General features: G+C 36.6%; 1 protein-coding gene across 4 annotated transcripts in view; it reads left to right on the forward strand.

Moving 5' to 3' along the window:
* STK3 (serine/threonine kinase 3) overlaps positions 1 to 17206 on the forward strand; it is a 139175-nt gene that overhangs the window by 91335 nt on the left and 30634 nt on the right. For all 4 annotated transcript variants that reach the window (XM_064442329.1, XM_064442332.1, XM_064442328.1 and 1 more), the window contains one exon: positions 2342 to 2517. In XM_064442329.1, the coding sequence (XP_064298399.1) occupies positions 2342 to 2517 (176 nt within the window). The remainder of the gene's footprint in view (positions 1 to 2341; positions 2518 to 17206) is intronic.

Genomic DNA, 17206 nt, shown 5'->3' on the forward strand with positions numbered 1-17206 from the left:
GGGTTGTTTTTTTTACATATGTAGGCAGCCTTCTATTAGCTGTAAAAGGAAGATATTTATAAATAGCTCTAAAACTTAAAAGCAGTGCTTGGAAAATCTTTACTATTTTCTGTTACATGAAAGGAGGGAGACAATCTTACCTGTAACGGGCCAACATTTTGGTACATAGGGTTTCTAACAGAGACACTGGTAATCATCTTGTTTATAAGTAAGTCTGAAGGATGAAACATAAGTACAACCATCTCAGCAGAAGAAAAAAATTGGTTGTGAAAGGCCAGCAATGTCGTGTCCTATCTTTTTGGTACAAATAGTTTCAGGGTTTTTGGGCAGCGAACAGCAAGTAACAAAAAGTTTGTGTGAAGAAAATGCATTGTATTTCTGTTTTTACTTCTACCTCCTTCATACTACTACCTTCTCTTGGATCTGTTTTCTAAATTTGTACTTTGCTGTTTAGATTCTTCCATTTTTGCCCATATTTCTGTAGTTCTGTAGTGCTTATTTCTGTAGTTATTTGGCATCCCTGCTGTTTACTTCTCATCCCTCCCTCAGTCCCAGAAACCTCATTCAAGTGATCTTGAATTGAGTGTGGATAAACTTGGGAGATTCTGGTGACGAGGTATCTGCTATGTAGCCTGTTAAATTCAACCTGGAGTTTAGTTCACTTATAATTAGCTTATAATTTTTGTTATGGTCGTGGTTGTCATTAATCAAAAGATGGTGAGTAGAGGTAACTATGATCTGGGATTAGAAAAGAACATGGCAACAACTGAGAGAAAAATCAGCTGAATAAAATGTGAGGAGGAGAAGTTGTATATGGAAATGTGGCAGACTGAAAGAAGGAATCATTGTGGAGTTGGAGAGAAGCAGCTGGAATCAAGTGCAGTAAAGCCTAGAGTAAGACAGTAGAACACATTAAAAAAGCCAGAATAAATCTTACTAGAACAGAATAATGTAGAAAAAGCAGAAAGAAAAGAACAAGTAAATCGGCATGCTTTAAAAGATGGCAGTACAAAAATAAGCATTAATGAGAAAAATAGGCTGTTGTTAATCATGCAGCAAAACTAGAATGAATTAAAAAAACCTTAGACAGAGGGAATGATGAAATAAGAGGTGAAACAGGAGGGGGGGAAAAAACCCCAAACATTTAATGAATTAATAAAAACAAACGTAAAGCCAGATAAGATCAGCAAGTCCTAGTGATCATGTTAAACACAAACCCAAAAGATATTTCCAGTGCTTTACCTTTTCACTTGTTAGAAGTAGTTAAAATAAAACTTCCTAGTTACTTTATTATGCTTATAATTAAAAAGCATCTGGTGGGTTGTTTTTGTTGTGTTTTGTTGTTATTGTGTCTGCCTGGTGCCCTGTTGTGTCCCCCCCCGCCCCCCGCTTGATTATTTAAAACTCTTATCTTGTTTCATGTTTTTCTTGTGGAAATCTATTTCCTATTTCTCTATGTAGAATGTGTTACACTTCAAGCCAGTACACATTTCATGTGTTGATGCTACGCAGACTATATATAGTCTCTGAGGTTACTGTTTTGTAGAACTACTAAAGCATTTCTTAGGTTCTATTTATTCTATTTATTAATGAATTTGCTTTGAAATCCCACAAATGAAGACAAATTTCAGTCATTTAGGGTTGTAAATAAATTTTTTTTACATTTAGTTTAATGAAAAGGGTAATAGACTGGAGTTCATGCTGATCTCTATCTGCTTCATAAAGCTGTTGCGGTGTGTAGATGATGACAGAAATCCCCCAGGGTTTCCACGTCATAGAGATAGGGTGCTTTACAGCCATCTGTAGAGTGTCATCCCATAATTTGCTGAGACGCCTCACTGGCCAAGAATTTAATTAAGCTGTGTCTAGACATAGTTTGTACAGTTGTTTTTTGCAAGTTCTTTTTCTAAATAATTTTTAAATTTTACCTTTGGTGGACCTGGTGCAACTCTCTTGCTTTCCTACAAGTGCCTGTGGACCAGGCTTTGAAGTTAGGGGCATTCAGCACCCAAAGGGATGCTTAGCACCTTGTGTTATTCAGTCTCTATAACAACAAATACATACCGCATGAAGTAACTTCTAATATTATTTGTGTGTGCAACTCTGAAATGTCTTGAACATTTCTCCAAATTGTATCTTGCTACAAAAATATCATTCTTCGGCTATGAGCTTTTATGCCAAAGATCCTCAGGGGACAAATGGAGGCTTGCACCACATACAGATGACTGTATTAGTTTCTGTAAAATCCAAGAAAATTAATAAATGGAGTTTATTTTATAGTGCCATAAATCTTTAATTTTTAAATAATTTTAACTTCTTTTTTTCTTTTCTTTTAACAAAGGAAATGCTACTTCACCGCAAGTTCAAAGACCTTCTTTCATGGACTACTTTGATAAACAAGATTCCAAGAATAAAAGCCCTGAAAACTGTAATCAGAACATGCATGAACCTTACCACATATCCAAAAACGTTTTCCCTGATAACTGGAAAGTCCCTCAAGATGGAGACTTTGATTTCGTAAGTACATTTGTATTGTTTACTTTCTTGCATGCCATTTAATTTTTATGTGCCAAAAATAGTTAATCCCTTTCTGTTACTGTGTTAATACAAGTAAAATAAGTAAACTTTCAAGAATACCATCCAATTATTTAACTGTAATGCCTTATCCTGGTTGTTGAAATAAGCACATTTGTTTAATGCAGAACTTTTTTAATGAGAAGTGGCATGTGATGTTATGAATATACTTCTTTGGAACTAGTTTTTGTTTTTTAAGTGTTTTTGGTTCTGGGTAATTTATGTGTTATAACAACTTTAAAATTTGACCCAGCTCTTAAAAAGAATAAATTGCTACAGGCATGGAATATTGTTGTCATGTTTGCTGAGTATCTCACTAAAATGACAAGCGTTTTATACTGGATTGGAGCCATTTAATTGATCTCCTTGGAGATAGTTAAGATCACCTAATGTTTCGCACAAGCCAGCTTGTTGGTACTATTCCAATAGCGCACATCTCTCTACATAGAATTATTCTATCTAACACCAGTCTATTTTAGGCTGGGGTTTTTCCCCCTCCAAATATGTGTAGTGTATTTCTTTTTGCCTATGTTGCAAATTATAATGGGCAAAAAAAAAAAATGTTACTTAAGTTGTAGGTTGCTCTTGAAGTGAAATAAACAATTACTGTTTCAAGACTTGGAGGTAGTTATACCTGGTTGTCACTTTTGTTATTTCTTTTTAACATGCTCGAATGAAAGAATTTAGTTTATCTCTTGCAGATAAAACATGTTCTTAACTGCAGTGCAGTAGCTAAATATGATCACACAGCACCTTTTTGAAAGTACACTTGGGATTTGGAGAAAAATGTTGTGTTTAATTTTAGGTGACAGCTGTAGGTGTGGGATTTTTTCCCCAGTTTTCACTTACTGCATTTATGCATAAAGCTGACTCTTAAATTTAAGCTACTGGAGTAAAGCCAGTTAAATAGCACAGTACAAACTGTTGCTGCTGGAGAGTTTTGATTAAGTTGGATTTTGGTTTGGGTGGGGTCTTTTTAGGCTTTTTTTTTAACCATAAAATGCAATAGTTGTCATCCTGATAATGGACTAACAAACTAATTATTTGCACTATTCATTGGAAAACAACTGGCTGTTATTTAAGTGGGGTTATTATAGTGGCAACAAAATTGCCCTTAAAACAATTTAAAATTCATCCTATGTTTTCCATTGCTTGTTAAGAAATGCAAGCAAAAGTGATTCTTCTTGTAAATGCTAAGATCTTGATTCTGTAAGTGCTTACTCATGAGTAATTCATGCATTCCAACATCCACAACTGTGGAACTTGTTGACATTGCTTGTATGTATGAAGTTGCCTTCTTGGAATAGGAATTTGTCCTAGAACCAACCCTGAGGAGTTCTGGTTGTCAGAAACTTAACTGCTCTCTGTGTTGTAGGCAAACCTTGCTAGTGGTCTTAGACTGGCAAGTCAAAGACTTCAGAATCGTAAAGCAGTTTGGGTTGAAAGGGACTTTTAGAGGTCATCTAGTCAGACTTCCCTGCCATGGGCAGGGACATCTTTCACTAGTTGCTCAAAGCCCTGTCCAGCCTGACCTTGAACACTTCTGATGATGGGGCATCCACAACTTGTCTAGACAACCTGCTCCAGTGTCTCATGGCAGTTACGCGATGTACAGTTTGCCTGTGACTTCCTAAAAAGGCAGTGATAAGGCTTGTTGCTTCAAAACGATTCTGACTGAAGACCAAATAGCATTTAAAAATAAAAAGTGAATAGGTGTTTGCTTGGGCAGTGTATGTAGTTAGTGTGTGTGTGTGTGTATTTTTTTAAACATGACAAAAGCTAAATACTTCTATAGATAAGCCAGGTTAAGAAAGAGTTTAAGACGACTTTTCAATAATGGATGTACTGTTTCAGAGTAGTCCACTCACGTATACATTTCTCTGAAACATTTGGTACCAGCTGATGTCACACAGGGTATTGGTTTTAACAGCCTGCTGGTCTGAACCATAGGCAATTATTATTTATTTATATATTCTGGAAGCGCTTCTATTTTTATTTTAGACAGCGAGGGGCGGTATTGGTAAGTGACCTGCAAGAGACTTTCTGAAAGGATAAATCAGAAGGCAGCATGCATAATATATTGTCTACTCTTTGTAAGATCAATACGAATGTTTTCCGTTGCTGACATGAAGTCTTTAAATGATTGATAAAAGGGATAAATAATGGAAACTTTTTGTATTAAATAATTCCATTCAATTTTGTTTGGCATTAGCTTTAATGTGATCTAGAAAGGGATCCTAACAGTAATTGCTAACAGTCATTATTTTATTTAAAAAAGGGGATTAAGACACTAGAACTAAAATACAAATGATCAAAATCTAACCTAATGGTAGAATACTGTAATAGTACTCCAACTTTTATGTAGAAGAGGAGGGATGCTCTGTAAGTTGGAGGTCACAGAACTCGTTTGCTGAATGATAGCATTATTCTTATTTACCCATAAACCCTTGTAAGCTGTACATAGCATGCCAGTGCTGGCAGCCAACAAGTGATCTACTTGTGAGCCAGGGCAGAATGACAGTGCCACGCTAAGAAAAGATACTCAAGTGTATCGAATGGAGAGACTTAGAAGTTTATTAGTGTATGTGTCTGTTAACAGCATAAGCTAGAGAGGCAGAAGTGCCATTGAGGTGGGAGGGACAAAGGAACAGGAGGAAGAAACAATCCTTATCCCTGCAGCTCATCAGTTTGCTTATTTCAGCATATAAGGTGAGAGCTGCAGAATTGGAAGCTAATTCTTGTGGCCAAATGGTGTATTTGCTTTAGGTCGCAGGGGTATTTTACCCTATTCTTAGTGTATTTTACTGTTTGATAAAACAATACATAGTTATTTAATTTGTTTGAATATACATATATATGGAACGCAGATATAGCATTTAGTCTTACACACTTGCTGCTCTTTTTAGATGATGTAAATAAATGATACAGGAAACTTTTCTCAGAACGTGGATAAATGAATGTATAAAATAAAGCAAAATTAAGTTAGCACTAAGTCTGGTTTGAAAGTTTTTGTGTGGGCATAGTTTTCTGCCCTGACGTAATTGTTTTAAAGATTCTTTGCCAATGAAAATAGAAGTTTAAGACTTTTCCAAGAAAATAAGATGCTTTGGTCATCAATCTGAAATTCTTTAAAAAATAATTTTAGCAGCATTTCTTCTTCTGTAAGTACATATTTGTGCTTGGTATTTTTTTCACTGTTGAAGTACATCTGTTTTGAAATTCAAAAGCTGATCTTATTTCTTATTTCTTCTTCACTAATGCTATATGGGAATTGAGATCCCTCTCTTGATGGTTGGTCCTGCAGGCCTTCAGTTCCATGATCAATCTGTGCTAGTTACTGATGTAATGTTCTATGAACTGATGAGAAAAAATTGCCACTGCAGTTTTGCATTATATTGAACCAGGTATATTGCAAATAACTTTTAACTAGACTTAATTCTGGTACTGTATATTCACCTTGAATGTTACATTATTCCAAATTTACCCTGTTACATATGCTTCAGGTCTAAGGAGCTGTTTTCCATGTATAAGAGGTTTTTGGGTTTTTCTACTACATTTCTTCTTGCTTTGTTAAAAAAAAGAAATCCCAAATATTTTTGAATGTTGTCTTTTCTGTGACTAGGAATTTGCATAGGGTTGCTTTTCTTGTTCTTTGTTTTCAGTTCTTTTGTTGTCTATTTTTGTGTCTCATGATAAATTCTGAAAACCAAAAGTATGGGTCTTTGATACCAGTGACTACTAGAGAAATGTATTTCTCTACTTCTACAAGTACTTGTAAACGTTTCGTTTTGTCTTTTTCCACTTCAGCCTTTGAAACGGAAGTATTGAAGCTCTGACTGGATGTAAATCTTGCAAAAAGCAAACTAGTGTTTCTTCAAACTTCAGTCTTAATATAACACTTTTAATATATATTTCACAGTCTAGGATCATAGTGGATTTTTGTTTTCAATGAATACTATCAGACTATAGGCAATTCTTTCACACATTTACATCCTTTTTGAGGGGCACGCAACAGATGGCAAAATTAAAGCAATATTAACTCTAATTCTGTCAGTTTTACTTGGGGTTAAGTTATGTTTTAATCACAGCAAACCTTGATGCCAGTAGGTCTAATCAATAAGATACTACTCATTGTGAGGAAAAGCGGCATAATGTCTTTGAATTTAGTAAAGCTGTAGTAAAGCTATATAGTGTCTGGGTATGGTGATCATAGAAATCTTAGTGATGCATGGTATAAGCAGTTTTTCATAATGAGGCTTAGCTGTTTAACGGGCCAACTTTTAGTCTTAGGTCACAAGTCAGCAGCTTGCATCAGAGTGCTGAGTTAGAGCAAATGATAGGTTTGTTTCAACCATCTAAGTGACCAGTCCTTTTGAGAACAGTTGGGGTTTTTTATAGATATTATGTATTTGTATGACTATGTTGCTATTATAATAGCTTTGTTCTTTCCATGGGGAATGCTTTCCATGAGATATGTACGTGCTGGAGAGAGCTGTGTGTTAAATGAGCAGTGTAACTGCAAGGTGTTGCTGAAGCAGCTTTTGCTCAAATTTCGTTTTGTCTTTCATAGTTGAAGATTTTGTGATATTTTGTGGAGCATATGTCACATTTTTATGGGCATTATAGAAGATAGTTTTCACAAAAAAAAGTGAACTTTTAGTAAGTGCTTGAAATTTTTATAATGTGGGGAAAACCAGGTAAACTTTAGCTTGCTAGATTAATGTGCTACGTATACCTCTTGTTAAATAACCTGCTGGTTACATTTTTACTGTATCATGACATTTTACATCTCATGATATAAAATTGCTCTGTAACTTCTTGTAACCCTTAGTAATGTGTGTTAGTGTGGGACACGATGTTAACGAAGGATTTACATGAACTACAGTGAAGTGATATCTAATTGATGATGACCTGTGAATTAACATTACTCAGAATGAGTTGCTAAACTTCATTTGCACTGATTGAACATGCTATTTCATTTTAAGAGAGTAATTTACTTTTTGTTATGAGATGATAAAATGTGAAAAGGCAAATCTGTTTTTTTATAGCAATGGTAGGGTAATGATTTCTGTCTTTAGTAGAATTATTTCCAAACAGCAATGCTGTCCAGGTTGTTAAACAGTGACCATGTAGATCATGATTTGCAGTAACTGCAGTATCATGTTAAGTAGATGCATTTTGGGTGACTTGAAGATTCTGGAATAGCAAAAAGAAAATTTTAAGAGCCATCTGTTATCCTAGGCAGAATATTTCTCTGCGTTTCAACCAGAACAAATAGATTAGAATATAATCATTGTGAAATAATAGTAATGCAGATACTGAACACTTTAGTTAACATTTATAAACATATAATGTGACAATTGTTCGGTAAAAAAATAAATACCATAAAATGGCTGAAGGCTGTATAGAATTTAATTAATAAATAATAAATATTCAGTAATAAAGCTAGGCTGAGTTAGTTTCATTGGAAGTACTTCTTTGTCCAAAACCTTGGCTGGGTTACTCTGATTTTATTGAAGCAAGAGCTAAGCTTGTTTGGTACTGTCTTCTTTCTACTTAGTGGGAATGAATGTATTTAATCTGTTTTCAACCATTTGATATTCTCCTCTAAGTCATTTGAAAATTCTAAATGAAATACTAGCATATATTAGTTTTGCTTTGTTTTTAATTAATTGCTTGAATATCATGAAGCATTTCCAGGTGCTGACAGGAAGAATATTTTCTTAACTAAGCAAATATGAAACTTGGGTTTCTGGGTTTGCATGGGCTATATGCATATGAGATAAACAGAAGATTATTTACTATGTCATATACCTAAAAAGAGTATTATTAGTGTCAGCAGCCTGCATGCAGAGTTTCATTAATTTCAGTTCAGAAGCCTGTAAGAGAGGAGAGAGTGGAAGATGAATATAATATGCTTTATCTCGCTCATTTTGTGAGGACAATGTGAATCTCAGCAGAGGAGGTTTTCTGTACCTCTTATAATGGGCTGCCAGTACAGAATCTTCTTGTGTGTTGAGTGGTCACTGAAAGAAATGAAAGGTGTAGGGGTAATTCAATGGGAAGGAGATTCATATTAGGAGTCCACTGTGGATGTTTTGCAGGTCGTGGTCATGGTTTGTTAAGCTTATCATGCAGCTGTTCAGGCAGGCAGTAGGGGAGGTTGTGCCAGCCTGACATGTAAACTAGAAATGTATTACTAGGTGTGTTTTTTTCTTTCCATAAGGCAAAGAGAATGGACCAACCTATTGCACCTTTCATTTTCCCCCAAAAAAACCTCTGCAAGTCAAATACTGACTGATTTAACTAAACCCTGTTTGTATATGCTGACCACAAAAGGAGAATAATTTTTCTTGCAGAGAGTAGGGGGGAAACACTACTGGAGCAGAGTGTTTCTCCAACTGGTATGGAATATAAGATCCTTTCTGTTTGAATATGTCCCTTCACCTATTAGTACAGGAGTAAATAATTGAAAATCAAGCCTAGTAATTAATTTGATTTTGCATAAACTAAATTGTTTAGGCTGTAAACAGAATCAATAACAGAACAACAGAATATCTCAACTTGGAAGGGACACGTAAGGAACATAGAGTCCAACTCCCTCATCCTCACAGGACGTGAAAGTGCCAAAGCTGTACTTTTGCAATTTTGGAAGGTGAATTGTGCCATCTGACAAAGGTTATATGAATTTTGTATCCTAAAAGAGCACAGAAGATACCCTTCTAGGCCAAAAAGCTTTTTGCATTCTTACATGTGAAAAACAGAATTAAAGATTTTACTTATCATTGACACGTCCTCTAAAGGTAAAACAAGAACTCAGGCTTGGATTGCAGTAATTTATTTCAAGTTAGATAGTAAGAAGAACGTCTCATAGGATAACAGTGCACAACAGCAAGTTGCCTCAGAGGGTTGCAGGAGTTGCCATTATTGTGAGTGTTGAAGACCTGGTTAAACAAACACATCAGGAATAGTTTTGGTGGAGTTGATCCCACTTGGAGCAGAGGATTGTTGTAGGTGGCCTCCTCCTATAGATGTTTCCCGTGACCTTATTTCCTATGGCTTTTTAAGCTACTGCTGATGGCTGACGTTTGTAATCATAGAAGATGTTGAGAACCCATAGGTCTTACAAGCTCAAGCTTTCAAAAATAGTGACATAATTTATTTACTAGGAGCGTCAGTATTTTGGAGGAGCTAGATTTTGGGTAACCTTGACAATTTCTGCAATTAGCAGTCAACTTTATTTCCAGACATGAGTCTGCCTCTGGAAAATTTCAGCCAAGATTCGGTAGATAAAACTGAACCATGTTTTCTCTCCCAAAAGTTTAAAGCATCCTTGCCATCTCACTGTATTGTATCAAATAGCTTCAATGTGCAATGTGTTTTTTAATTACAAGATAGTCTCTAGTGAGAAGACACTTTAAAACTTATTTTTCAGCCAACTTTCAAATTCTTAGTATAAAGAACAAAACTACTTCACTCCAAAGAGTTTAAATGCTTACGTCATCTAATACCCTTTCATTTTTTTTCCCTCATTAGCTCGAATAGAGAGACTGAAGTGTAGCTCCTAGTGTATATATTCAGTTATACAGCAGGTCTGTAATTTGTGCATAGTTTAAGGAGAACAAAGGAAAGAAATAAGTGAAGCTGATGAGCTGGGGCAGCGCTGCTGGTTTAAAGTAACGTCTTGTTACCTTAGGAACCAGTTGTCTGTACTAATATACCTCTTTGAGATCACTGTGTAATAGCTAAGTAATGTGTATAACCTAGAAAGATCTTTGAAACACTTGGGGAAAAAAACAGTTTTTGCTGGACAAATTTTAGATGATCCTTTTTTTGTCCATTGAACCAATTCAGTTTCAGGTCTCTCTATTCTGTTCTTGCTTTAAAAAAGAGGGGGAAAGATACTTAATCCAAATAGTTTCCGTGTTGCATGAATCACTGTTAATGTCAAGGCAGTGTACCACACCTTTGTGTGTAATGTCTGATCCCCAAAATGAGTGCTGACACCAAGAGGTGTGTGCTCTACTTCAGGACTTCAGCAAAACTTTGATATCATCTCTATGACAGTATCATGAAAATTTACCACGAAGAAACAAATACTGTTCTTTTACTCTTTGCTATGATGATTAATGATAATGAAGAGAAGTAAAAATAAAACTTGCCTCAAGAGAGTGGGCGACTGGAATTTTGAAAGACTGTTTTAAGTTAATTTTTGCAACTCCTTAGTTTTGAAGAGAATTTCCTTATGTGGTTTGGTAAAGAACATGGGGAGATTTTTTTTTTTTAGTGTAGCTTGTTTTTTTTTAATTTTTACTGAACTCAAATAGGAGCATGAGAACTTGTCAGATAGGATTCTAGCAATTCAACAGAAAAAAATTTTTGGATCAGTTCAGTGTCCGTGTAGCTAACTCTCAATAATCAAAAAGCTTGTATTAGATTTCTGTGCTTCATGTTTTGTTCTGCAGCCAATAAATACCATGTGTAGACTATATATTAAGCATAGATGTTAACAATATTTCATAAACAAAATATGGGAAATTAAATGGCTGACATTTAATACTATAGAGTTTTATGAACAACAGAAAGAATTCTGTGTGGTTTTTGTTTGCAAATAACTTGTAGAATTTGAAGAAAGACTTCTGCATTAAGGCATTGACTTCAAACAGAGGAAATCAATATCTTCAAATATCTGATTAGATTGGACGTACTACACATTTAGCAAAATGAAGGATTGCCCAGCATATTTTGGTTTAAATGTAAAATTTATTTCATTTTCTTATAACTTGCATAACTTGGACATAAAAGGGAACTCAAATGAAACTTGAAAGCAAGATCTGTGTTTCTGTAAGAATACACTTATTATTCTCATTTATTTGTATTTTAGTAATGTGTGAAATTTATACAGTAAAATGATGTAAATGTCGTTCTTTTACAATAGATATCTGCGTATAGATGCCTTCTAGCCCATATCTGCTTATGTTTATTGGGAGCTATAACGTTGCTATGTACTAGTCACTTTATTTTTGGTGAAGAAGGTGAGCCTCTTTGTAGAGGTGTGTGCTGTGTAAAGCTGTAAGCTAACTGTTTGGAGACTTGATTATTATTTTTTTTTGTTTCAATCATTGTTGTTATTTGTGTCTGGATAAAAGTGTGTCTCATGGACAACACCAGTACCTAAAAAGGTAAAAACCCCTATGTAAAATCATCCAAGGGGGTTGGTGAATAACCCAATGAACACACAAAATTAATTTGGCTAGTTTTTATACCTATTTTATAGTGTTTTATGAGTAACAATTTAAAAATAAAGCTAGGCAAGCCCAATATATAAAACTGAAGCTATTGAAAAACTCTGTAGAAGGATTAATCTCATACTTGCTAAAGTCAGTAGCAAAGCTCCTACTGATGGCAATGCTAAGTTTAGCTGCTCAGATGATTAAAGAAACTACTTCCATTTGTGAGCCTAAATGTGAAACTGCATTTAGGTTTAGGGTTAGAAATTTCAAGCTTAGACTGCTTCTCTAACTATTCCTTAGTTTAGGACAAGTATGCCTATTTCCTAGGAACAAAATACCTGAAGAGTTAAGGCTCATCTAGCACCTACTTAAAGATCTTGGTATTGCTTACATGTACGTTTGTGTTGGCAGTAGGAGTTGTACAGGTGTAAGAATGCTAGTAAGACAATTTAGTTTCTTAACCTAAATAAGATATACTGGGACAAAATTGCTCTGTAGGAAAGCTCTAACGGTACGGTAGCGTAGTTATAGCTGTTTCAAAAAGCTGCTCGATGCTCAGCTGAGAAGACTGACTGCATTTCTCTGACAGTTTTTAGTGGGCCATATTGAGAACTAAAACAAGTTAGCTTAAACGATTTTAAAGAATTTAACTTATTTTATTTTGCATTTTAGCAGGCTAGGGCCATGGACAAGGTTAGGTCTTCAACTGAGAAGCAGGGACTTTGCAAACGATGCAGCTTTGACTGCATGATACTGTATGAGCATGCTGTAGTGCTTGTAAATGTGAATTAGGTGGAACTTTCTAAAAACATGTTTGAATTTTTTTTCCCTCATGGTGTCACTACAGCCCAATATATTTAGTAGTTTTTTAATATTTGAATATTCTTCCTTCACATAAGAATGGAGGGAAAAAATGTTCTTCAAAGGCATTTACAGACCAGACTTTCCTGTCAATCCAAAAAGTCCTCTAGATCCAAAAAGTTCTCTTAGTAAAAATGAGCTGTCCCAAAATGACTCTCTTTTATTTTGTTGAGTCCCCTTTTGAAGATTGTGCTTTTTGACATAGAAGTTTGTGAGTTCTTTAGAAGAAATGTGTGAGTGGAAGAGGAGGCTTTCTTACCGGGAGGTCCTTGAGCATTGGTCCCACTGGAACCTGGAGGAGGTAACCTTTTTTTGAAGGTAGTTCTTCATGTGCTTCTAGTGCAAAAGTTTGGGGCTCTTTTGTGTGAAGTGTCAGTTGGATTATCACTTTCACAGAATGATCACTTATTTTTCATTGAAATTAATTGTTACTTTAAGATTGCCATTAATTATAGTCGCATGTTCTAAATTCTATCCACACACAAGAAGAATATGCACTTTACAGAGATGGATAATCACCTCAGGATGAGAACTCTTATCCTGATAATGTTCTTAGAGGTAGAAATGTGGTATTTCCATGGTGCTTGTGGATGTGTGTGTGTGTGTATAGAATGAAATGGGCTTTTTATTTTGCTTTTGCAAAGTTAGACATTTCATTGCTATTTCAGCCTTTCTAAAGAGTTGTAATTAAACTAATAAAATACCACTGTGAGTCAAGATAGAGGCTGATGTAAGTAAGCCTACATTTAGGAGGCATTGTGGTGTTGGGTTGACGGTTGGACTTGATCTTAGAGGTCTTTTCCAACCTTAATAATTCTATGATTCAGACAGATTAAGTTAATGTAGACATTAAATTAAAAAATTTAAGTGACACTTGTCCTTTGGGATTTTCTGTGACTAATGATTCACTGAGATGTGAGCACCTGTGTGCAGCCCACCATCAATGCTACTTCTAAAAAGAGAGGAGGAATTGGTAGGAGTGTGTTGATCATAGTGCAGCTTGGTGTGCGCTTGCTCAGCTGTTTCATCTGTTACCTCTTGAGCTGGTTAACTTCCTTGTCAAGGGTGTCAATGAGACCTGGTTTACAGGGGCTGTTTTTCCCTATATCAGATTCTCCTACAACTGCTAACATGTTCTGATTGGTACGGTAACATAGAGCCTTTTGAAGGAACGGCGTTATGCTAAATAATGCCCCTTTCACTTATGTTCAGTGGTTAACAGGTTTTAACTCCCAAATTGTGTAGTACCCTTTTATTTAAAAAGCAAAACCAAAAAAATATAAGCCCCAAACAGCTTGTAGAGCAAAGGATATTTGCAAAGACAAATAGATGTAAAAGAGCTGATGCCTCTGAAGAGGATTTTTGGAGGATTTGGGGGAAGGAACGGTAGGTGGAGGGAGGCCAAACCCAGTGTTACTTAAGCATCCCCATGGCCTGTGAAACTCAAGAGTCTTGTTTTCTCCTCTCTGCTGGCTGATGACATTATGGCAACAGCCTACTGATCATCTCAGAGGTGGGCCAATTCAAACCTACAGGGGAAAACATTGATGTTGGAAACAGTGGTTAGTTTGAAACTACCTGACCTGTTTTCCATGTTTTAAAGAGCTGTTGTTATGGCAACAGCAGCTTGCTGAGGACCGAGTGCTGCGAAGTTTCAGAGGTTCACCAGTCTTGTGCGCGTGGAGGGGGTGCATCGCTTCCAACACCAATCTATGTTTCTGCACCCACCTTTTTTACAGATACCTATGTTACCCTAGAATTAGCACGGATACTTTAGAAAATGTGTTACCTAAATCCTAATGGATCAGTTTACTAATCTAGCTTGACTTCGCTCAGTTCTTCCTTTGTTCATCTTCTCTATTGTATTGCAGCTTCCCAAAATAGAGCACCTCCAAAGAATGGTAGTTGCTGTATCGTGTGGTCCTCAAACCGTCCTGTCACCAAGCAATGTGATCATTTTGTTCAGCAATTCTGTATCCCGTGTTATGGGAATCGGCAAACATAAGCTGTTTGACCATGGGTTAGGGAGAAATTAATTCCAGAGCTGAGATCCCTTCATTGAAAAATAGCCTGACAGTTTTAATCAGTGAATTACTATCTGAAATGCCTCTGCTGCTGGCAGTTGCCATTGTAACATATGGGAGAGAGAGGATTTTGCAGATGGTCAATTCAAGAAACTATTTTAGAACTTTAAATTGAAAATCAGTGCAGTGAACTTCACCTGGCATCTGGAGTGTACTGTGCTTATTGCGAAAACTGTCACTTAGTAAGCGGACAACAGTATAGTATGCTAACAGAAATGTTTGGTTAGTAGAGGTGTAATCCAATTTTCAATTTAGAGCATTTTTTTATTATGCAGTGAGAAGAGTGACTTTAATGTGATCTATGTCTGAAAGCAACTATGTGTGGCATTCTTGCCAAGCACAGATTTCAAGAGAAGTCCTCATCATAGCTGTACTTTGGATACACAGGAGTAGTTGGGAGCCCAGTGAAGCACCTCAATTATAGTAATACTGGGCCTCTGCTTTACTGAGTGGGAGCTATGAGAAGAAAGAACACACTAGCTAGCTGCTTTCCCACCCCCACCCCCCCACCCCACCCCAATCTGTTAGTGTTATTTCAGACTTGCTCATGTTGAGCCATGGGTTGAAAGCCTTCCTCCATCTCTAACAAGAGTATAAGACCGTAGGTGAAGGAGAATGTTTATCTGTGATGTTTGGTTTATTGGTTACCTGGGAAAAAGTGATGCGATAAGTGTGAAGGATTCTTGACTAATCTCATTAAATGCAAAAAAGTGTTAAAAACTGTCTTTAGGTGCTGAAATAAAATGCTCAAAAGTTAGGGAGTGATGCATTTATGATCATTTGACCCATTATGGGCCCATTCTTTAACTGAGTTTTAACCCGTAGTCATATAATTTAAGAACGTGTGTTTAATAAGAAAAGAGCAAAATTAAGGTTGCTTGAGGAGTTGTAAGCATGCTCTTGCCTAATGTCTTTTAAGTATTTGACTTAACATTCTTTCAAATAGTTTTATGCATAGAATCGTAGAACGTAATTTCATATCCATTTAAAAAGGAAAAGGAGGAAGAAGAGTGACGTATTTCATGCAAGCACAACAGCCTTTCACTGCATAACATTGGTGAGGTTTGAATGCTGAATTGTTAACCACTGGTACCCAGATCATAGTGTCTTCAATTGTTAGAATACGTATGCTGACTGGTAGAGAGAGTAAACAGAAAGCAAGAAGACTACTGGGAGCCTGGATGGAGGGAACAGGGAAGGGAAGGAAACAAGGAAGATTGACCTATTTTTCCTCCTGCTCATGGGATAAGATTAATATGAGCTGGTCCGGCAGATGTATTTCTCAAGTAGCTTTGAGCATCGGTCATTGTGGCAGAGTCAGTCCAACCTAGCCTTCATATAACAGCGCATGTATAATAGAATTGCCCAGTAGATGTGTTATGATGCGTACTGCGTGATGAGAATAGGGGCTGATAGTAAGGCTTGAGAGTTCACATGTCAATTATTTCTGCTTCCATGAGCTTTAAAATGCTTTTAAAAAGGGAGTTGGACTATTCTGGCCCAAACCATTCTATGAGTCTATGAAAGTGCACTTGCAGCTCAGAAAGCCAGTCACATGCTGGGCTGTGTAAAAAGGAGCATGGTCAGCAGCTTGAGGGGGATGATTCTTTTCCTCTACTCTGCTCCCTTGAGAACCCACCTGGAGTACTGCATCCAACTCTGGAGCCCTTAGTACAAGAAAGATGTGGACTTTTTAGAGCAGGTCCATAGGAGGGCTGCAAAAGTTATCAGAAGGCTGAAATACCTCTCCTGTGGTGAAAGGCTGAGAGAGTTGGGGTTGCTTAGCCTGGAGAAGCGAAGGCTCTGGGGAGACTTTACTGTGGCATCTCAATATATACAGGCAGCTTCTAAGAAAAACAGAGAGACACTTTTTACCAGGGCCTGTAGCGACAGGACAAGGGGCAATGATTTTAAGTTGAAGGAGGGTAGGTTTAGATTGGACATAGGAAGAAATTTTTTATTTTAACGTTGGTGAGGCACTGAAACAGGTTGCCCTGCAAAGCTGTGGATGTCCTGTCATCAGAAGTGTTCAAGGTCAGGTTGAACAGGGCTTTGAGCAACCTGACCTAGTGAAAGATGTCCCTGCCCAAGGTAAGGGAGTTGGACTATATGGTCTTTGGGTTGGAAAAGACCTTTAAACCATTTTATCATTCTCTGAAAAGTATGAGGAGGAAGGACTGGCAGCAAGAATCCATTATGGACGGACCATAACTGCTCACCCTCTATCCCTCTGTGTTGTTGGGAGGTGGTGATGGTGGGTAGGAGGGTCAGTAATGAAGGAATGAAGTTGAGCCTGGGAAAGACAGGAGGCAAGGTATTGCTTTAATGCTTTTCTTTCTTGTTTCTCACTACCCAAGTCTATTTTTATTGGCAAAAAAATTAGACTTTCCCCATGTTGAGTACGTTTTGCCCATGATGGTAATTGGTAAGCAATTCCCCTGTCTTTATCGTGAG

This window comes from Phalacrocorax carbo, chromosome 2, assembly GCF_963921805.1.
Source record: "Phalacrocorax carbo chromosome 2, bPhaCar2.1, whole genome shotgun sequence".
Classification (NCBI taxonomy): Eukaryota; Metazoa; Chordata; class Aves; order Suliformes; family Phalacrocoracidae; genus Phalacrocorax; species Phalacrocorax carbo.